The 22,578-nt window shown below is 44.9% G+C and overlaps 1 protein-coding gene across 19 annotated transcripts in view; it reads left to right on the forward strand.

The window, feature by feature from the left end:
- Positions 1-22,357, forward strand: part of MICU1 (mitochondrial calcium uptake 1) — a 108,768-nt gene extending 86,411 nt beyond the window's left edge. For all 19 annotated transcript variants that reach the window (XM_030029841.1, XM_030029840.2, XM_030029842.2 and 16 more), the window contains 4 exons: positions 4,995-5,132; positions 11,408-11,516; positions 19,232-19,321; positions 21,422-22,357. In XM_030029841.1, coding sequence (XP_029885701.1) covers positions 4,995-5,132; positions 11,408-11,516; positions 19,232-19,321; positions 21,422-21,582 — 498 coding nt within the window. In that variant the 3' untranslated portion in view covers positions 21,583-22,357. The remainder of the gene's footprint in view (positions 1-4,994; positions 5,133-11,407; positions 11,517-19,231; positions 19,322-21,421) is intronic.
- Positions 22,358-22,578: the final 221 nt, after the last annotated feature.

The raw sequence follows: 22,578 nt of genomic DNA on the forward strand, positions 1-22,578 counted from the left end.
GTAATGTCACATGCGTGAAGGCAGAGGATCGTGATTACCTGAGAAAGGACACTATTTGTCCTGCCTCTTCAAAAATCTGGGGGATTTTAACACTGTTCATAGACTGTGTATTGAGTACTGAAAGAAAAATTACTGTAGGCTTTGCATCCTCCTTCATTTTCAAGTAGCTACAACGGGTGAGCTGTGTTCGGTTGGCCAGAAGACATTCAAGAAGGCAGGAGAGGACAGATGTAGTACCTCTGCTCCCAGACAGGGAGGTGGGAAAGGGGGTGTCAGGAGTAGAGAGTTTTGGTTTGGTTTTTTTGTTGTTTTTTTAGAAGCTGAAATCAAAGTTTTTCCACTCACAAATCATTTGTAGCCAAGTTTCTCTCTGAATATGATTTTGTTGCTTTTTCTCAGTTCAGTGGTGATTATATTTGATTTTGGAAACTGGTTGTTGACCAGCTCTCGCTTGCCAGCCCGTTTCTAGGCTTGACTTTGCAATGAACACCACTGTGTGCCTGTGTATGGGAAAGCATAACACTTGGCTGCCAGGAACTGACTTTTGGCATCTGTGAGTGTTTCAGTTTAATGTTAGAGGTGTTCATTTTAAAGCAAGATAAACCCAGAATAAGAAGAGTTAATTCCATGGTTTACAGGCTTTTTTATTTTTTGTGAATAATACTTGCATGGTGTTTTGACTCATCACTGTACCTGATGACCACCTGCAGAAATTAAAAATCGGAACCAGTTTTGGAGCCCACAGGGAGGGGGAATGAGTTGGTTTATTCACAGGGTCTCAGGACCATTTTGTGCTTTAAAGAGATTTGTATAAATAAGTTATTTTAGTTTCTTCATCTTAGATTTGCTTTATCTTTATTTTGTCCTTTAACACAACCTCCCAACTGTGCGATAAATCAAGAGACTAACGCTGTTTCGTCTCATGTGGTGGGTCTGCTGCAGGTGAGGCTCTTGCTACTGCCATGATCGAGACTCAGGTTATGGCAGTAGGATGGGCGCTTGTCATGGTTTAACCTAAGCCGGCAACTAAGCCCCACACAGCCCGTCGCTCGCTGCCCCCTGGGGTAGGATGGGGGAGAGAATCAGAAGAGTAAAAGTGAGAAAACCCTTGGGCTGAGATAAGGACAGTTTAATAGGGAAAGCAAAAGCCGTGTGTGCCAGCAGAGCAAAACAATGAATTCATTCACCACTTCCCATCAGCAGGCAGGTGTTCAGCCATCTCCAGGAAAGCAGGGCTCCGTCACGTGTTAATGGTTAATTGGGAAGACAAACGCCATCACTTCGAACATCCCCTCCTTCCTTCTTCCCCCAGCTTCATGTGCTGAGCATGACGTCCTATGGTCTGGAATATCCCTTGGGTCAGTTGGGGTCAGCTGTCCCGGCTGTGTCCCCTCCCAACTCCTTGTGCCCCCCCAGCCTCCTCGCTAGTGGGGCGGTGCGAGAAGCAGAAAAGGCCTTGACTCTGTGTAAGCACTGCTCAGCGGTAATGAAAACATCTCTGTATTATCAACACTGTTTTTCAGCACAAATCCAAAACGTAGCCCCATACCAGCTACTATGAAGAAAATTAACTCTATCCCAGCTCAAACCAGCACAGCACTCTACTTCATTTTCGATAAATTTTGCAGGATGCTAAAAATACTGCAAGCATCAGCACGTTAATTGTGTTCCATGCTTTGATACTGCTGCTCAGAGCTGGTGAGATCCTTGTACTTGAATATTGGAGTTATTTTCAACAGATGCCTTAGAAGGGTTTGCTTCCAGAAGGGCTTTGCCCACCTGCCTTGGCTCATGTCTTTGACGGCCAATGCAACAGCACTTGTTGATTTTTATTTTCCCTGTAGTACAGAAGAATCCCTGGTGTGTGGTCTAGACCAGGTTGCCCAAACCCAGGGTTTGCATGTTTTGCTACGCTTCTGTCCATCTTTTCCTTGCCTGAGTGATGGTTGAAAGCGTGCCAGTACTACCTGCCAGGAAACTTTTGGGCCAGTACACTTTGTTTTTGTAGTGTAAAAGGATTAGTGGGTGCCAAGTGGCATCAGGCAACCTCTTGGGGGGGAAAATTTGTCATGTGGCTATTAGACATATTGGTCCAGCTGCAGCTTCCCACCAAGGAAATGCCTAAAACACCAAAGACCGGAAGCTGAGAAGGTGAATCACAGGAGGAATAAACATTTTTTCCCCATTGCTTATTCTGTAGCTGTAAACATTTAGTAATGGGTGCTATTAAATAAGATAACTTAGTTTATCAGTTTTCTATAGTGACATTTGAGTTGCAGAAGTTTGCATTGAATTTTACAAGTAATCCGGCTTAAAGCATGCTTGTCTGTCTTTCTCCCAGCTGCATGGCTGCAAACATTGATTGCAAATTACAGCGTTATTCTTAATGTACCAACTCTCCCCAGGTAATCCTTAAACCATAGGTGTGTTTATATCTTCTTTTCTTTGGGAAAGCCCAAGCGAGAGGAGCTGAAGGGCTTGCTGAGACCCTCTGCAGCAGTAGTGGGGCAATGGCTTTGAGTATCTCAGGGTCACGGCTGAAAATGGGAAAGAAAGAGGAAAGCTGGGCTGAAATGATGTGTTTCATCATTGTGCTCCTGTTAAGACTTCTTCAGGGTGGCATTTGGAGAATAATCCTGGTTTTTTATCTTAAAGTTGGCACCAAAAGGGTTTGTGTGAGACACATCAGGAGAAAAATGAAGATGAAAAGGGGTTTTGATTATTTTTTTTCTGGTCATTTTTGCACCCAGTAGTGCAAATCTGACCACTATCTGAATGCTTAGTTACGAAACAAATGTGAGGAGTTGGTCCTTTTTTATTTCCCCATCTGCAAGAGTGCAGGGAGCTGTGCTGCTTGTGTTACCCCGTGGAACTGCACAATACCTGCTTCTTAATGCAGGGTGGGGGAGAGGACCGACAGGCTTTTAGACACTGATTCAAGACTTTTCTAAGCATATTCACCACTTATGAGGTTGATTTGAGATATTCAGACCCGTTTCTTATCCTTTAATAAAAAATGCTATGTTATGCTCTGTTAAAACTGGGGATATTTGAAGGCAGTTGGTAGAAAAATACTAGTTTGTGTCTTTTGGGCTGAAATTAGCAATATTATACTAGAAGAAAGCCTTGGTGCTGCTTTTGAAACAGTACTGACTGCAAATTTTTGTGTCTCTTGGGTATTGTAAAACTTCTTTGCATTCTTCAAACGTGGCAGAAAGGACTGCCTCTGCTTTTTAATGAAGAACACATACTTTTCCTCCAAATGAGTTTTCCCTCTCCTTTCCCCAGCACACAAGAAGGAGAGAGGCTGATGTTTTGCATCTTGAGTAACCCCCAAAGTCTGTATCAGAGGACACTAAAAAGTGCCATCTTTTTCCCAATTACTGCGTGGGCCACTCAAGCAAAAGCACAAGGTGCTAAGAAACAGAATTTGTCTACTTGGGAGCTGCCTCCTGCCAGCATAGTCCATCCAAACCCCTCCAGCCCTGGCACTTTATGCAAGCAGCCAAAGTCTGGCTTATATGCTAATAATTAAAAAATATTTACCCCCAAATTTGCATAAGCATGGAAATTGGAATAGCTTGTTTGCCAGCAGCCTAGCTGCTATATAGCGTAGCTGAAGAGCGCTGTATATTAAAAGCAGTGTCTGGAGCTCTGCCTACACAAGGATTGAAAGCAAGGCTGGTGGAGCTGCCGGCTTTCATCTCCCCACCTTGATCTTGGTTGGGTGCCTTGCTGGCTTTTGTGTTATCTGTGTAATTAAGCACAGAAGAGCGGTTGAGGCAGAAATGGTTAACTCACTGAGCAATACAATGTCAAGTCAGTGGTACTAAGTTGTTCCGTAGGAGTTTAAAAATTAATTTTGTTGTTAAATGTCATCTTCTGGCTTGTGATCAGCTGTAGTGTAGGTCATATGTTTTCTGATAAATTTGAAGGAAATCAAATAAGGGATCCTGAACGCTGAGATCTGTGAAACCGAAGTCGGTTGAAGTCTAATGTTGATGTTTGTAGAGATACAAAGAGTTAGGGAAAAAAGGAGAAGATGAAATCTGCATTATTCAGCTAGCAGAGACCTGGTGCTCCAACCCAGCACCCTCCCAAGTCGGGAAATTGCTCTTCCCTTCTCCCCTGCAGCAAAAGCCAGGAGGACATAAACTAATGCTGGAGAGGTGGATTAATGGAGAAAACTGTTCTCTGCCGAAGGGCTTGTGGGAAGTTCTGCAGGGGCCTTACAGCAGCGTTTGTAAGGGTCAGGGACTGGAAGGGGCTGAGGGTGAGGAGAACTTTCTGGGACTGGGGAAGGGGAACTCTGGAGACCTCCATGAACCTTCCCTTGCTGGGACACTGGTACAGGACTTGGAGCAGAGAAGAGCTAAAATGAGACATAGTTTTTGCAAGACTTTTCTTTCCTGGTTTATTAACCACCATTCCCCTTTATAGCAATCATGGAACCGCTCCTACATGCGCTTCTTTTGAAGCACATACTTGCATGTTAGCTCAGTCCTGCACACATCTTTGATCAATCAGAAAAGGTCACTGCAGCAGCCCAATTCTCTGGATGTTAATTCAGATCTCAAAGCTGGAAGTGCATATGAAGAACACCTTAGTATTTCTTCTTGCTTTCCACCCGTTTGGACACTTGTGGACACTAGCTTGGTTTCAAGTTAAGGTAATCATCCTGCCTTTTCAAGTCTAGCTCTACAAATGCTGTCCCCCTGCAAGATAAAAGTAGGAAGGCGAGATACAAAGACTTCTTCCAGAAGTTGTCCAACGTATAGCACATAGGGAAGATGTTGACTTATTGATGGAGACAGTCCTGGAGGAAGCAAATATTCAAATGCGTTAGGATTTCTTCTTCATGAGTGTTTCCTGCAATGTTCATTTTTTGTTACAGTGCCTTTGTATGCCCTTACTCTGGACGGAGCTTTCTGCTGCATGGTCTTGTTTTCACTTCCCTTTTTTTTTTTTTTTTTTTTTTTCCCCTCCCCTTCCAGTTTGAGCGGCATGACCCAGTGGAAGGGCGGATCACGGAGCGGCAGTTCGGCAGCATGCTGCTGGCCTACAGCGGGGTGCAGTCCAAGAAACTTACTGTCATGCTGAAGCAGCTCAAGAAGCACTTCCAAGACGGAGAGGTCAGTGGCATCGGTGGCAAATTTGGGAAGTTGCAGTGGGGGCAGTTGTCCTGCACCATGGTGAGAACGGAGTAAGCAATCTCCATCTTCTTAAGAAAAGCACCTGCACCTTGTTAAGCAGTGTAGGGAGATACGCTGACTTTGCAGGTGATAAATATTTTGCCAGCAGCAGGGCGATGGAAGAGGTGGGAGTGCAGTGGTCAGTGTCCAGCTCAGCGTATAGGCTTGTCCCTATTAAAATGGATGCTGTAATTTTCAAGATTTAAATTCACTGAATGGCACCCTGGGTCTGGAGCCAGAATAAACATTGAAGACGTGTTCCTAGTTACTGGCTCGACCTTAGATTAATCGGCTGCTGCGACTGGGCAGTTTATTATTTAGTTAGGAACTTATGTGAAAAATTTTTTTAATTACTCATGATTTAGAGAGGCATAAGGTTGCAGATCTTACACTCGTTAATTTAGTGAGAGACCTTGGAATAAGGCATCCCTGCTGAAAGGATGTGCTTTATCAGGTAAAGCAAGTATGGGCTGCTAAATTACTTCAGTATTAGAATTTCATGTCTGCTTCTATAAAGATGGATTGTTCTTTTATTAGCTAGGTTATAAACAAGTGATTCGTCAAATGAGAATGGATGGAAAGTCTTTGGCTGCGTATTGGGTCAGTCTGTTTTAGAGCTGCTTCCTCCTGACATCAGAACTGGCGTTTATTTCTTAACTGGTTTAGATGCAAAGTGTGTTATAAAACACAATTGTTGGCCAGGGTCTAGTCCTTTTTTGTCTCTTTTTGGTGCCTTAACTGGCCTCCTGTGATGTGCAGGAATCGTCAGTTAATGTGAAGGTGCTCCAGTGACTTTTCCCCCTGTTTTCTCCCTCTTTCACTGGTGCTGGAGGAGAATTTGGGCATACTGAAGCAGTGGGGCATGTAGACTGATAGACCTCTATTAACTGCAAATAATGCCAAAAAGTTAAAAACTGGAGGAAACCGTAAGTGAGCCAAAAGGCTGTGCTCAGAGTTGCATTCTTGCCAGAGGAGTCGTGGTGCCTGCAGCTTCTCATGGCCTTGGGGTGCCAGAAAGAGCACTTTTTTTTTTTTTTGGAGATTCCCTCATGTTTTGTAGGAAAATAGACTCAATATTTAATAGGCTGTTATCAATAGATGGTGTCAACATGTCATGGGAGCTGAGATACGTTGCATTTTAATATTTGGAAATCTCACTTCTCAAGCTCTTTGTCACTGGCTTAAATAAGTCCATTGATGTTTCCAAGGTTGTGTCCATTTATTTTATCTTAGAGCGAGACGCTGCAGATTTAGCTTTTCCAATACCTCTGCTCCCCTTGAGTTTTAACAGGAATCATTTGATTTCTCGTGGAAAAAATAACTTAACTGTGATGTGTATCTAACAGAAAATATCAGCTCTGTTGTTAACGTTCCCAAACTGTCGATTCTTTTGCTGTGATTTGGGGTTTTTTTGTATGTATATATACACACACACACACATATATTATTGAACGGTAGCTGGGTGTATGAGAAATTAGGCAGAGGGAGTTATTTTGGAAGGTTTCTTACAGCAGATGTTTTCTTCCTTTCATGTGTAAGCCAAGACCCTGACATCTGTGGCAGAGGAAGAACTTTTTGGTTTTACCTTATTCCTCATCCCTAAATCAGCCAGATTGTGTTTCTATTTGTAGCTAACTGGATTCAGAGCCAGTCTTTTTCTTTCTTTATTCCAAGGACTTTCAAGGAGAGGAACTGGGGAGTAGGACAAAAAAATGACATTTGCAAGAAACAGAATTGGGGGAAAACACATGATTCCTTAGACCGGAGGGAATGAAACACCTAAAATCCTAAAACAAGATGGCCTCTCTGTTAACAAGTACAAGATATTTAATGGTTTAAGGAGATGTAAAGGATACAAGAAGCACCAGCCACTTTGCACTGGAGGCAGATAAGCCTTTTTTGCAGTCAGGGCAGCTCAAAGTCAATGTTTATGCAGAGCTAGAGAAACCAGGTACTGAAATCCTCCACTTCAGCAGGTTCTGGCTCATGGAAAATCCAGCCAGGTGCCTAACTTTGCATTGTCTTTCATACAAGAGAACCTTTTCTTGGAAATTTGTGGTTTGTTTTTTTGTCCCCTGGGGTATTGTAGAAGACCATATTCCTTGTAGATTTGCGTGCAGTACTTTGTACCTAGATACACTTATGTACTTCTATTGGACCACCCTGGTATAGCTGTCAGTGTTTTTACATAGCTTAACTTTCCCCATCTCTTTAGAAACAGGACTGCTGTGACCAGAATCATGTTAATCACCTTTCAAGCTTTCTGGATAACTTATTCAGCAATGCGCTTGCAAAGTTTTCCTTGTAAATGAATGGAGTATTAAGCCAGAGAGCGTTCTCCCACTTGAAACTGCAGAAGCTCAACACTGGCTTTGCTTCTTCCTCTGCATTTGTAACCCAGACACCTGCAGAGCAAGCAGCTGCTTTGGTTGGGCTCTGCTTTACTCCTATCCTATAAAAAGGGACTGGAGCCGGTGCTATCCACTGCTCTCCCTTTGGCTCCCAGACCTCACAGAGACGTTAAAGCCACCCAGCCACTTCATTTATCCTGCAATACTCTGCAGTCACAGAACACCTTGTAGGTCAGAAAGGTCTATGATGCAAACACGTTTTACAGGAAGAATTTTTCCCCAAATCCCTTCTTTTCACACTTCACTAGCCTACTTTTATAGCAGCTTAGTATCACTATCTGCACAGTTTACTAACCTGCTGTAAGTCACCTCTGCGCCGAAAGCAGTAGGGACTTTGGCTTGCTATTGCTTTCCAAAGAAAGTGGGAGTAAAATATTTTAGTAGTGTGATGCTGGGAGAGGAATGGCAGTAATCGTACCAAACCTACCCGGCAAGCTTTACCTTGGGAATGCAATTGATCCTTGTGAGTGCTTTCTTATGAAATCTGTCAAACATCATCTTCATTGTCTGATGCAATTACCTTTTCTTCACAAGGCAACCCTGACAGCCTCCAAAACGTTAAAGCTCTGGTTTTAATCTAATCTTTAGCCATTTTCCAACATCGCTATTCTACATTCCTGCTTCTGTGAATGGCATATTTTCTTGTATTAATTGATAGTCTTTCATTTTTATTTTTCTTGAGGAAAAAATCCCATCTTACCCTGGATACATGAACTCCTCTGCATATTCAGTGGAGCTGCCACAGTCTACTTTGTTTAAAATTACTTACGATCCTCCCCCTCAAGATACACTTACACAGCTGCTTTTCTCCTAGTAAAAAGGACTTGACTTGTCAGTGGTATTTACAAGCAAGGTATTTGGTTTGTCTCCCTAACAGCTAGAAAACCAAGCTGACTCTTCAGAAACTAGTGATTTCAGGTTATCTTCTACACATGCTTTGGGGGCTGTGTAGCATATTTTCTATTGAGATGGCAGAAAGTGGGACCGAGATGTAATTCTCCCTGGCTGAAACCTGGGTTCCCAGGTGAAAAGCCCTAACTTTTGCAGAAGGTAAGATACATGTTGCAAGCAGGTATGCATTTCTGGAGTCTGTCTGCTTATGTATCACTAGTATTACTTAAATGATGAAAGGATTCAGGCTTATGAATCAACAGCTAGATGTACAAATGCCTTGCAAGAAGTGATCATCCAGATCCCATAATCGCTACCCTAGGGCTCTCCAGATATGCAATTTCTTGTGATTCCAAATTAACACGAGTCTCTATTATATAATGGAAACATCTATTGGTCTTCCAATGGAGACATGAATAACCTACAAAGAGCCGAGCAGCACTGACAAACACATCGACAGGGAGTAGGTAAGTTCCCATACTCAGACTTCTGACTGGTGAAGGTGATCATTCATCTGTCGACTTGTTGGTGTAAGCCTGAGGCTGTCCCAGTCTCTGATTTTATTTTTATTTTGGTAGCTGGAAAGGAGTTAATGCTGATGCCAGCCTCAGCAATGGGATTCATCAATAAAATACTAAGTTTCATAATACTGATGGCATTTTTGCTGCAGAGATTCAGTATTTCTGTCCACATGAAAGCCCAGATTTGTAGGATACCCCTGTACACCATTGCTTTTGCTTTTTCAGCTGGTAAAGGACCACAAGTTTACGTACGTAAGCATATAAACGTTCCCTGTTACCGCTGAAACAATAGCAACTGCAGTGTTTAGCGCACTAAACAAGGGGCTGTTTTGCACAGACAGCAATGCTGTTTGGCCTTGACATCTGCCTTTCGTGGTGGAAGATTCCAGGAAAATGCAAAGCTGGGGCTCTTTGCGTGGAATAGCTGCTGGGATGCCTTGTAGCTGCTACTGCAAACCTCAGATGTCCCAAACAGAGCAGCTAAACCACAGCACAGTGTCTTCTGCTGGCCTGAAAGTGGCCGCATGCCTCCTGATTCCTGCAGGCTTTCCACATTTTTAGTGCTCTGCTCCCAGGCAGGAGCATGTCAATTGGGAAACACGTAGCAGGGAGGCATCCAGATGGGTATCTGAATTGCAAAAATCTTTTCTCCCCTCTAGATCTGTTGTACAAAACAGAGGGTCTTTGCAGGTCTTCCTGCAGAAGTACCTGATTTTTTTTTTTTTTTTTTTTTTTTTTTTTTTTTTTTTTTTTTCCTTCAAGGACAATGTTTTATTTAATTCTGTCATACATCTTTTAGCATGCCACTTGGGAAGCAGAGCAGGTATACATTTAAAGAAAGATCCCTATACGGTAACTGGGGATTTTTTTTTAGATCCATTGTCCACGTGTGCATTTTGTTACCTCATCCTTGTTGGTCTGTATTCAGAAATCCAGCACTGACAGAGGCTGCTGTTGCACTTGTTGGTGTACATGCTGTGCAACGTGCATCAGTGGTGCATTGCCGCTTGCTCAGTTATAGCAAAGATAGGAACAGGCTGCAGATTTTCTGTAATTCTTCTGCTTACAGTTCTAGAGACACCATGTCTGTATGAGAAGATCGTAAAAAATGTGCTTTTTCTTTCAAAAAAAGATAGATGGCTTCTTCCTTGATTAGAAGTTGTTGGGAAGAGTTTGAGCAGAGTTACAATGGATCGTATAAATCTATATTTGACAGTACCTGCTGAACGTGTGCTTTTCCATCCAGACCATGAAACCATGCTGTGTTATGCAGTTGGGATTTTTAGTATCTTGCTGTATCAGTCTGTCGTGCTAGACAGGATAGGAAGAGCCTGAACCTGAACTACTCTTGACAAGCTGATTTATCTCTTCCAGAGAGGAAGGCTGAGTGGTTATTACTGTGGTGGTGATGTACCTCCTCCATTGGCTCTAAGCCATAGCTGTGGTGGGGGAGTTTGGAGGCTGCAGCCCTTGTCCCAGCTCTGATGCAGTTGTGCTGATGCTAAACGGGTCCATAAAATCGGGTATTGTGTTGTGTAGTGTAACCAGGTGGGGGTCCCAGAGCTGCACTCATCAGCAGTTGCTCTCCTGGCGTACTCCTTGCCGGTTGGATCGGTGCAGAGAGGAGCACGTTGCTTATCCCCTGCCTGTACATCAGCTGTGCTGGGATGCAGTGATGCCAGTGCTGGGGAATCTCAGGATGCCTTTCCGTGACTATCCGGGTATGTGGCTGTAGGCACTCACCGAGCACACACTTAGCTGTCCCGGGGTAAGCCAAGTCCTGGGCGACTGTGCCGGTAAGTAGAGCAGATGGCGATCCAGCCCCGCACCCATCCTGCAACCAGCAGCAAAGCTAACTGGGGCACATCTGTATGTGCTGTGATTTGCAGTGTCACCTTCTGCGACACTGGGTAAGACGTGGATCCCCGCAGGGATCCCTGAATCTCTTGGGAGAGACCTTGCAGCATGTGAACTATTTCATTATTGTCATTGCAAGTGTGCCGGCTTTAAAAAAATATATAAATGAACCCTCTTGCTGCAGTCTCCTGCATCCCAACCACAGGCTCGTGGTGTGTCTGCTCTTCTGGGCAAGAGCTGGCTGCGTAGCAAGCGCCAGAGAAATGCTTTTTGGTCTCTACCACTGCTGACCATGCATGACAAAGTCCTTTCCAGTTGCACAACTGGTGGGGTGGGGAGGGGAGCAGAGGTGGTTAACAAAATTACTGGTCACAAACCATATCCTCAAGGGCCAAAGTAGGATTATTTTGAGTGTGCAGATAAATTCCCCTCTGGCTACACCTTTGGACTGATGAGTCACTTTGTTGTTCATAATCCAGGTAGTGTCACGATCTCCTTTTCCCATCGCTGTAAGACTATCTTTTCTCTGTCCTAGGGGCTGACGTTTGAGGAGGTGGAGAGCTTCTTCACTTTTCTGAAGAACATAAACGATGTGGACACAGCTTTGAGCTTCTACCACATGGCTGGAGCTTCGCTTGATAAAGGTATTAAAACTTGCAAGATGGACAGGCACTGAAAGCTTGAGGGAGCACAACTCATGTCATGTCTTTGGTGTTGGGAAGGTGTCAAATGAAGGCTGACATTAAAAATGTACCGAAATCACGGTTCCTTCCTGTAACAAGAGGTTTAACTTGCTATGTTCTTGGATAAAGAGGGATTTCAATTTTTATACTTCCCCAGTTTTAGATATAGAGGTGGGGAAAAAGGCTGAAATATGTAGCCTGAATAGATTAGGAAGCAGTGATTTCATGGTGACCAATTAGTAAGCGGCGATATCTTCAGCAGGACCATTCAGGCCTGATGTGTGCAGAGGCAAGATGACCTAGTGAGTGTATCACAGGCTCTTGTAGCAGATCCCAGGCACACCAAGGTTTCTTCTTCTTCACCCCATCTTCTGAAGTGACATCTTTTCTCCTTTTACAAAGTACTTGAAAATTTATTGTTGGCAAAGACAAACAGAATTATAAGTTATTCTTGCAAACTGTATCTTCTGTAGAGGTGTCCATGATAAAGGCAGCAGAGGCACTAACCAGCAGTGGAGCTGGTGGTAGGAACTATTCAACCCTTGTTTTGTTTCAGCTTTGCTTAAAAATATGAGGCTTTGCGTAGAAATGAGAGCTGTATGGCCAGATGCTGCATTTCTCATCTGAAATCCAAGTAATGGCAAGCACCTTTGGAGCTCCCAGGCATGCTGGAGGGAAGGAGGGGGAGCACTGGAACCCCACTGAGGTCCCAGAGTGAGCATTAAAGTCTGTCCAGAGCAGGCTCTCTCCAGATAACCCCACAGTCCAGAGGCTGTGCGTGGCCAGAGGAGCTGGCTGAATAAACCTTAGAGCTGGTGTTTCCTGGGCAGCTTGGTAATAGTGTGCTTTATCAATCAGACCAACCCATATCCTTCTTCATCTCATCATGTGTTTCCTTTTCTGAGCTAATCCATATCAGATATGTCTCAGATCTGACACTGATGTAAAAAAAAGGAAAAAAAACCCCATACCATACATTTAAAAAAAAGAAAGTCCATCTCTTTGCTGCCAGGATCTGTCACAAGTGTGTGCTTTTCTTTTCTAGATCTTTTTCTAAGAGTTGTTTTTTAAAAGCACTCAGACTGGGAATATAAAAAAAGATGGTAAACTCATTAAAAGTTTTTTAGGCTAAGTGGAAACTCTTGTCTACTAGGAAGTTAAAGCTGATGTATTTAGGCAGCTGCAAAATTAAATGTTTCGGAAGTAAGGTATTCTTCCAACCACTGCTGTTGTGGGAATATTAAGACATTAATAGGTTTTTGGGCAGTGGAATTACTAAGGGAGTCATACGTGTCACATCTCATCTTGTGTGTGTCAGCAGCCCTCCTCGTCTTCAATTTTGGGGGGAAATCATCTGTACTCTTTCTTTTAGATCACCGTTATCTTAAGACTTAAAAGAACCTGATAGGATTATCTTTCATTTAAAAGTAAAAATATGAAGTACGGATGTGCTGCTGCTGCACAGAGCCCTTTCTGCAGCGTCCCACGAGGAGATAATAGCCCAGCAAATCCAGTTTACTCAGTGTCTACAGTAAATTAGCAATTGCTGAGTCATGGAATATGTATTTTTGGAGTATTTAGGTCCGTGTGCAGTTGGTAGATCAGTGTGATTGCTGTTTAATTATGTGCAATTAATGAGCTTGTGCTGGAGCCACAGCCATTGAGCTTGGGAGTATTTGGCTGGAGTAAGTAAACCTTGGGGAGGGTTGGTGGTGCACAGGGCATGGCTTCAAAACCGCTCACAGGCTCGGCTGTCCCCAGATCCCCATCCCTGCCTGCAAGGTCCCGGCTGCTGGGAGAGATTTCCTCAGGCTCAGGCAGAAGAGGAGGGTCCTGCAAATTTCCTCTTCATGTGTGTCTGTTAGCTGACACGAATTGTCCCTCGCATCCTTCTGTGCTGCTCAACCCAGAGATGCTCTGGGCAGGAGGCACGAAGAGAGCACTTTGCTGTGGTCCTAATGAAGGTGCAAAGCAAGCTGCAGCGATACACCTGGGTTTTGCAGCAGGGATCCGTGTGCTCCCATGTCTAAATTGTCTGTGCATTACCCATTTCCATATGCGTGCACTCCGGAGTCTGGATATTGCACCCACAAATCAAATAAGCAATAAATAGGGTGTACTCTTCCAAAAATCAAGCTTTCGCAAGGTTGCTTATTAAAAACCAACAAACATAAAAATTACTCATCATATGGGGAGGAGGAAGAGGATAGTTTGTGTATCAAATAAATTGCTGCTAACCTAATGCAGCAAATGTTATTATAATTTTAGAAGGGCCGTTTAAAATTTAAGAGGGGAAAAAAAATGGATGGCACCAAACAGCCATAGCTTGACAACCTGTTTTCTGTGTTGAATTAAAGTAGCCTCTTCTAAAAAGGATCATAAACCTGTATTTTAATGACCCATAGAATAACACACAGGTTATTTGTTAGTCCATCTTTCATTTTACCGGAAACATAATAGCCGTCATTCTCTTAAATCATAAGAATTACTTAGAAAACTTTCCCAGTCTGGGCTTACAGCCGGCAGCAGGACAGGAGCCGAATTCATCTCTTATTCCCCTTTCAAGGCGAGGGTGTGAATTGCACTTTTTTTTTTGGCACCGTCTGCGGCCCGACTTTTGAAGCAGCCGTTCTGCTGGCACAGGCAGAGCGCCACGGTATAACTCCTTTGTGTTTTAGGGCAAGGCACAGATGCGCTTTGCTAGAGGTGGGCCAAAGCGAGGGGAGACAGCTGAGCCCGCTGCTCACTCTGGTGGCTCGGAGTGGGGCTGGAGCCCAGGAGGGGTTAATGGAAGATCATTTTATTTGAAATGTGGAGCTTGAAACGGCTGCAGACTTGACAGGGAATTTGGAAGGAGGTAGAGGTGAGATTTGAGAGCAGCATGTATTTGTCATCGGATTGCTGCTTGCTTTAATCTGCCTTGGGAGCTGGATGAAAGAAGTCAGTCCCCCCCATGGAGGCACAGCTCAGATTGCTCCTCTGGAGTGGTGGCATGTAGTCAACGCTGGTAGTTGAGTGGGGAGGACTTCTGTAGGGTAGGTGAGGTTGGCAGGGATCTCTAAAGAACTGACAGGGTCGCCTACAGCAGCTCGCCCAGGGCCACCTCCAGTCAGGTTTTGGATATCTCCAAGGGTGGAGATGCCACAGCCTGTCTGGGCATGTAAGAAAGCCTGGATGAGTATTTGCGATAATGTGTGAGAAGGAGAAGAGTCGAACAATGAAATCTGGTGTCCTGCAGAGGCAAGTCAGGGTCATGGATTGTCACCTTTGCTGCCCTCACACCAGTGCGTTGACGTGTGTATGTGCACGTCCTGATGGAGTGGAACAGTGGAAGTGCTTGGCACCGTGTCCTCAAGCAGGAGGGGTCTGGAGCTCGCCTGCCCTTTGGTTTTAGTACATGTACAATTACGGTGTGGTGTTTGCTCAGCACTGATGCAACGAGTTGTTGGGCAAAGCTCCATCACAGCAGAGGACACCTGTCCACAAGGCTTTAAGAAATCAGCTCGGTAACCTAAGGACAAGCTCTCCGTAGACGAACAGCCCCTGAAAGGTGCTGAATACCTTTCAGTTTAGGAACCATTTTCTGTGTTGGAATCTCCTTTCTTGTTTATGACTGCAAATATTACATAAACAGTGGATCGGCTCTGCCTTCGGTCTGGTAGCTCTGCCTTTTTCCCAGAAGCATGATCTCCATGACTTCCCGTCATGCTCCCTTTGATGTCAAAACAGTTTCTGCTCAGCTGCAGGGCTGCAGCTTCGCATTTTGAGAAGAAAAAGAAAAATATGCTGGGCCACAGGATTGCGTAGAGTTTGTGCATCTCTCTTCTGGATAGACATTCCGGTATGTACACAGGCAAATGATTTGAAAAAAGTTAAATAGACTTTTGTTAGCTATATTGTCAATGATGGCATCCAAGGTTTCCAGCTAGAATGCTTAAAAATGAAATGTGAATATCAATGTGAGACCCTACGTAGCCTGATTCCTGGGAACCCAAAATACATGTGTCCTGCCTCTGCAGCCTGGGACCGCCCAGGGCAGAGACCCCTGCTCCCATCACCCTGGGTGCCAATCAGGAAATGAAGGCAGCAGCCCAGCTGCCCGTTATTTTGGCCAAATGTATGACTATTCTCAAGACGGAGGAAAAAAGTGAAGTTTGCCATCTGGCTAGGCTCTCGCCCATAGAAAAGCCCTGTTTCTAAGCACTTGGTGAGGCATTACTCACGGTGTGGTTCTGGGAATTGGAGTGAAAAAAAAAACACCAACCAACTGTGTCAGACACTAAACTGACATAAAATAACTCAGATGGCTCATTAAAGGAACCAGTGGGAGAGACTAACACTTGAAATTTTAAAAGCCGCGTAGCTTTTCGAGATAGAAATGTGGAACTCATTTTCGGTGGTATAAAATCCAGGAGACTTGCCTGTGTAGAGATGGATGCAGCCATCCCAAAACCCTAAATCTGGACAAGCTCTGTTTTAGGAGATGTTGCCCCTGACAGCACCTACTTTGTTTTGTGAAATGGTAAAGAATTGACACTGGGAGGTTTACTTCAAGTTTATTTGCCTCACCGAGATACCTTGTAGTCTGGAGCGTGTGCATCAAAGTGGAAAGCAGAAACACTTTCCCCTTCCTTATGACTCCTTGAAAACCAGCAGAATCATTACCGAGCACAGCACAGTCACGCAGTCCCTGTGAAATAACGTTTTTGCAGAATTCTTGCATTGAGCAAGAACAATGTGATGGAGGTGACAGTTGCGCAGTTGGGTTAGTAAGAGAGGAAGCAGTAACCAGCGGCTGTAAGTACAAATTACAGCTGGTAAAACTGCGTCTGTGAAAAATAAATAAGCACACGTCAAAAAGGAGGGCGGGATCAGGTGACACCCTGTAGAGAGGGAAGGAGGGGGTGAAAACTCAGCAGAAAAACATGACTTACAATTAAAGAAATCATTCTAACTTTTTTTTCTTTTCCATATAAGGCTACAGCAAATAACTTCTTCAGTAGGGTACCTGGGGCACCAGGAGGAGAGGATGGTATCAAAGCTTTGTTGAGCATTTTTAAAGATTTACATTTCAAATGAGTTAAATGACATTCTCAGTGTTGCTGTCTGAGGAAATACAGATTTGCTTTTGCTGTCTGAAGGTCTGGGTCTTGGGTGAGAGATGGCTTAGAGCGCTTAAAACCTCTGCCGTTGCCAAAGTTGAGGTGTTTTAAAGTCCCTCCCCAGCAGAAGAACTTTCTGGAGAAAAAAAAAAAAGCTGAGAAATAAGTTTAGATAAACTTTCTTTTACTTAAACTTCCTCTTTTTCCTTGAGCTTAACACGTTACTGAAGTCCCCCACCAGCGCGCGTGGCAGGTAGGAGTTACAGTGCATGTTTTGCAGCTGTCTGGAGCCAGGACTGTATATAGGGAATGAGCATCGCCTAACTGGGGAAGAGAAAGGTGCCTTTTACAAAGGCATATATAAAATCCAGAGGCAGGGCATTTATCTTGGTAAAAAGGCCTATGCCATCCACTGTTCGGCTCCGGCGTTTCCTGCCACTTCATGTTCATGGCGTTTGATCAAAGAGGACCTGTAGGTACTGCATTATACCTCTGCAACTTATAGTCACCCTCTCCTCTGGTTTGGGGTATGTGTGATGCTGGCCATCAGTCCCTCCCTCTCGGATCAAGGGGGAAAGCTGAAGGCAGCGTTATTTCATCTGTGAACGTTTGATGTCGATGTAAGTTAATTAAATGGTGGACCGTTAAAGCCCTTTTTGGAGGGCTGCTGCCATCTAATGCACCTGCTCGCTTGTGTTGCAGTTCATTCACTCAGTGTTAGATCTTGCGGGCTAATTTGTATGTATTGTGCCACGTGCATGGCACGGTATATTCTGCAGCCTGGTTGGCCTGGGTGGGCTGGGAGAGACGTGTGGTCTCCCTGCAGCTTGGTTGGCAAGGTTCGGGCATAAGGCTGGGAACAAAATTAATTCAAGTTTTCTTTAATGATTACATTGCCTCTGCCCTCCCTAAAGCAGGCTCTGGCTGCCAGCAGGACACGCACAGAAGTAACGGCCATATCCTGACTTACGGTGACAGAACTGAAATATAGAGTAGTAACTGCAGACCAGAGTTACATCTCTTATGTGGGAAAGGATTTTAACTCAAAAAGAATAATTACAAGGAAGCAGTGGATGCCTACTTGAGATTATATACATTTTAATCCACCTTCTGTTTAATTTCAGTTTTCTCCTGCGTTATTTAGTAAAATAAGGGATTTTATAGCGAAATCCCTCCCCGAAAACCCCAAACCTCACTCGGGGGAGCAGAAATGGGGTGGAAGGAACCAATTATCTGAACATTCATGAAAAAAAATCCTATTAGAAACACTTTATGCAGTTTCTAATTAATGTGGTTACGGTATAGATTGGGTGCTTTTTTTTTCCTTTCTGACACATAACTCTGCAAAATTTCTGAAGGGCCAATAGCTCTGCAAATGGACCAGCGTGCATGAACCCAGAAGGATGCTGTGGATGAAAGCAGAGGCTTTTTTTTGGTTTCAATCTGATTTTGTGTCACACCGTTTCCCTGTTTTGCCTCGCTGAAGGGAAGCACCGCAGCTAAACGTTCATCCCAGTTGCTGCGGGCTCGCTGCTGCAGTGCAAAGTCTCTCTGGAAGGGTTTTCCTTGGGTCAGACTTTGTAGGGAAGCAATTTAACTTAAAATACGCTCACATTCATGCAAAGCCCTTCTGTTTTATTGAGTATCTGGAAGGGAGCAGAGTGTTTCAGCCCTGACGGTGACAACTGAGCTGCTTCTACCTCCCCTCCTTCCTTTAATTAGCAGCTGTCAAAGGGAGACTAGAGGGCAGCCAGACGCACATGAATACATGTAGGGAAACAGCTAAACCAGCCTAGTGGTGGTGGAGGGGAGGGGGGGTGTGTTCCCTTTATGCAGCAAAATCTACTGCATAACTCTGCCAGATTGATAGCTCTGGAGATTGCTCTTTTCTAGAGGTGTGAATAAAACTACCACTCGCTTCTTTGCTGATGAGCTCAGCTGCCAGTGGCTGGGGGGGGGAAGTGAAATAATTCATTACAACTCTTTATTTTATTGCAAGGTTAACCTTGGCTGCTCGTTGCAGAGCTTGTCACAAGGAGAGGGTAGATGGGTTTGTTCTACAACTATTGGCCCTGGGTTGCTTAACAGGAAAACTGGTTTTTATTATTCCCAGCCTGTTGGAATAGTTGCTTCATAGAGTATCATCTTTGCAACACTGTCAGAAGGAGCTGCCTTATTGATCAAGCCCATCAGGAGAGGTTTCCCACCTGGTGTTTGATGTAGTGCTGACACTTCTTCCGATTTTTATAACCGAAGTGGGGAAAAAACATCTCATCTCAGTGTTTTTAATGTTTATCTTGAACACAGGTATCGGCACATCAGTGTTCACCAGCAGCCTCTCCGTACCCCATGCAGTGTTGCCATAGGAAAGCAAAGGCTTTGAGGAGCGTGGTTTTTGAGGCATGTGTTGAACGGGCTGGGGATGAAGCTTATTTCAAAGCTCTTTGAACATAACACATTTTCGTAAAGGCAGTTTTCCATGGAGGAACAAGAGTCTTCTGCTCCTCTGCCTGCGTTCGCTGCGGTTGGCAGATCATGACATCTCGCTAACCTTGTGCCCTCCCTCCATTGCAGTGACGATGCAGCAAGTGGCCAGGACGGTGGCCAAGGTGGAGCTCTCCGACCACGTGTGCGACGTGGTGTTTGCGCTCTTCGACTGCGACGGTGAGTGACCCCAGCCTCACCCCATTCCTCTCAGCCAGGCTGGGCAAGAGTTGATCTGGGGGAAGAAATATAGGTGAAAAAATGCAAGCCATGAAAGCTTGCCATGGCCTTGGATCTTCTTGCCATGCTACCATCTGCTTTTTGGCCGTGGATCTGTACTGATGCTCCTGTCCTTCTAGGAATGGTATCTGATGGTACGCAGCTTCTGAGGTGTTGATCTTAAAGCACTGGATGCAAGCATTTGGCATGCACAGCTTGCTACACAGCTTCCCCCCCCCCCCCCCCCCCGCCCCCAAAACTCTATTTTGTTTAACAAAATGAGCTATTGTGCTCCAGTGTTGGAAACAAGCCTATCTGGTACTTCGTTATCTCCAAAGTCCTGGACAAATATCAGCTTAATTAATTAATGGCAGCTCTGTGCCCTGCTGGGAAGCTCATTGCTTTGCTGGCCCGCAGAGGATGCGATCACTTTGGGGTAGCTTGTTGCCACACTGAAGCAGTCTCGGGTTGATTTAATGAGAATTAGTGGAGTCTTTGCTACCAGGGGATGATGGCAGCAATGCAGGCTTGGAAAGTAGCAACATTCTGCATTTGCCCAAAACTGTCAAGCCAAAACCAGAGACCTTTCTGGCACCCTGCTTCTCCAGGACAGTCACCAGGATCTGGCAGCTCTGAGTGGCAGCACTGATGCATAAATAGACAGTTGTTTGGTTTCTGATATAAATATGAACATTAAAAAAAATGTTTAATTATTTTATTCCTTGTCCCTCTTGGTTTCAGCCCCAGCTGCTTATTTGTGCCTTTCTAAGGTTGCCTCTCTTGTTGTATTTTTCTGTGTGCTTCAGTGCCACTTTCTGATACGATCCTCAAGCCAGATAATCAGGCTGGAGATTAGAGTGAACCAAAGTGTAGCCAAATATTCTCTGTTTGCATCCTCTCATAGGAGAATCTGCTAAATATTTTGATAGCAAACCTGGGGGGAAAGACTGCAGTTGCCAGAAGAGTCCCTGAAAAGAAGGAATCGGGTGGAAAAGCAGGCGCAGACTTTTTTTTTTTTTTTCATGTGTGTGTGTTTTCACTCTGTCAGTGCTTATAGACATTACCCTGCACACATCAAAAACCTGCAGCACCAGAGGGAATTTTACTCACCCCTTGATAGTTTGCTGGGATTTTGCTGTCCAGATTTGCGTTCAGATGTAAGGCAGGAAAAAAAGCTCTCAAATGAAGAAACTCGTTCATGAAATATAATGATGTGGTTCCCTGTATCAGCCGGAGAGATTCTCTCTCCTTTGATCTGGGGAACCGATGGCACTGGTAGGTTTGTTTCTTGAGGGCTGATGTCCCTCATCTTTCTTCCGTGCCCAAAGGTGGGTTGCTTTCCTGTGCTGCTTCCCAGAAGCTAAAACCAGTGCTATCAGCTGTGTGCCATAGGCAGGGGAGCAAAACAGGCAACCGGATACGTGCGGCATCGTGGCAGAAGGCATCAGCCCCTCAGCAGACAGGCATCAGGCTGTTGGTCGCACCATGGCTTGCTGCTGTCCCCTCCCATCAACCAGCGCCCTAAATAAAAATCCCAGAGGTTTTCATTTACTGGTGGTTAAGCAACTACAGAATAAAATTTGTCCCAATTTACTATAATCTTATCTTTAACATAAATTTAATTGACATAATTCTCAATAACCTCACTAGATTACTTTAATGAATCTTCCTTTCTACTCCATTAAGAAAAATCTGCACTCTGTTACCCTGTGGTCCCATAATTTCCTATATCACTTAAAGCGGAGAGTTTCCTGCGGGTGCACAGGCATTTGCTTTGCATTTGCTTTTCTGTCTTCAAGCCCCAGCACTCCAGGCCCTGCAAGACATGGTGGTGCCAGGCTAAGCAGGGCAGCGTCCTTAGGGTTGCGATTTAAATGCTGTGGTTCGGCAACCTTTGCTCAGCAGGCTATTTTGGAAGGTTGAAGCCAAACACGATTTCGGTCTCTGCAAGAAATGACACTTGTGGCTGCTGCCCTTTAAAGTTAGTGCCTGTGGGGAGGAGGTTGTTGGTGGGTTTTAGTGTTTCTAATTTTTTTTTTTTTCTTCTTCTTCTTCTCACAGGGAATGGTGAGCTGAGCAACAAGGAGTTTGTTGCCATAATGAAGCAGCGTCTTATGAGAGGCTTGGAGAAGCCCAAGGACATGGGTTTCACACGACTCATGCGGGCAATGTGGAAATGCGCCCAGGAGACGGCGTGGGACTTCACCATGCCCAAGGCGTAGCAGGGTTGGGGGGGAGCGCCCGGCTTCCCTGTCTTAGCCCTGCCACCACTGCCTGCAGGCGTGAACACCTGCGGGATGGCACCAGGTTCTGGCGAGCCCAGACTGTTCATAACAGGAGACTTTTGTAAATTGAAGTTAGAAATCAAAGCCTGTTGTATTTGCAGCTTCTGCTTGCTGCTAGCCCCTTAATATTCCTCTCAGGAAAAGGAAAAGGACTTTTCTTACTGCTGCCACCTCTGCTTCGTGATGTGCCCTGCCTGCAGAGCTGGGCATCGAACGAGCTGGTGGGGCTGTACCCAAATCACTTTTATTTAGTGTTATTACAAAATGGCATGGGGTTTATTTCAATTCTTAGATTGCTCCTAAGAAAGAAGCTGTGGGATTCCTGGATAGATCGTACCAGTGGGACCTAGGAGCAGAGCCTGGAGCAGCCAGGTGGTGAGAGCACCCCAGCATTTTGGTTGGCCAAATGCTCTGTGCTCCCCCAGGCTGTCTCAGGAGGTGGATGGGACGGTTGCACCTGCAGAGAGGCTGCTTGAGCCGAGGTGCTGCCTCTGGTGTAGAAGCAGTTAAAAGCAGTGGAGCAACTGGCTCTCCTGCATATCCTGCCTTGTGTAAGCAACCTTCTGCGGGAGGTCTCTAATTATTTTTTTTTTAAATGGGGAGCCCTCTCCATGGGGAATTGCCATTCTATAACGGGAACAGCCTGAAAAATGTTATTTGCTGAGTGGTGTTCTCTCTGTAAAGTATCGCGTAAAGATGTTGCTCACAACAACGTGGCTCGTGGCTCATCTCTTTCGATTGCTTCAGGTCTTCACCTAAGGCTGGTGGCGAGTCACTGGAGATGGGGTGTTTTGGAAGGGAGAGAAAAAAACGTGTTGACTTTCAGAGCTGGAAAGACAAAGCCCAGAAGTCAGCGCGGGAAAGGCCAGAGCTGCCATGTTTGCTGTCCCCCATTGCCAGCCAGCCCCAGACAAGCGGTCTGGTTTGGGATTG

Source organism: Aquila chrysaetos, chromosome 11 (assembly GCF_900496995.4).
Source record: "Aquila chrysaetos chrysaetos chromosome 11, bAquChr1.4, whole genome shotgun sequence".
In the NCBI taxonomy this organism is placed as follows: Eukaryota; Metazoa; Chordata; class Aves; order Accipitriformes; family Accipitridae; genus Aquila; species Aquila chrysaetos.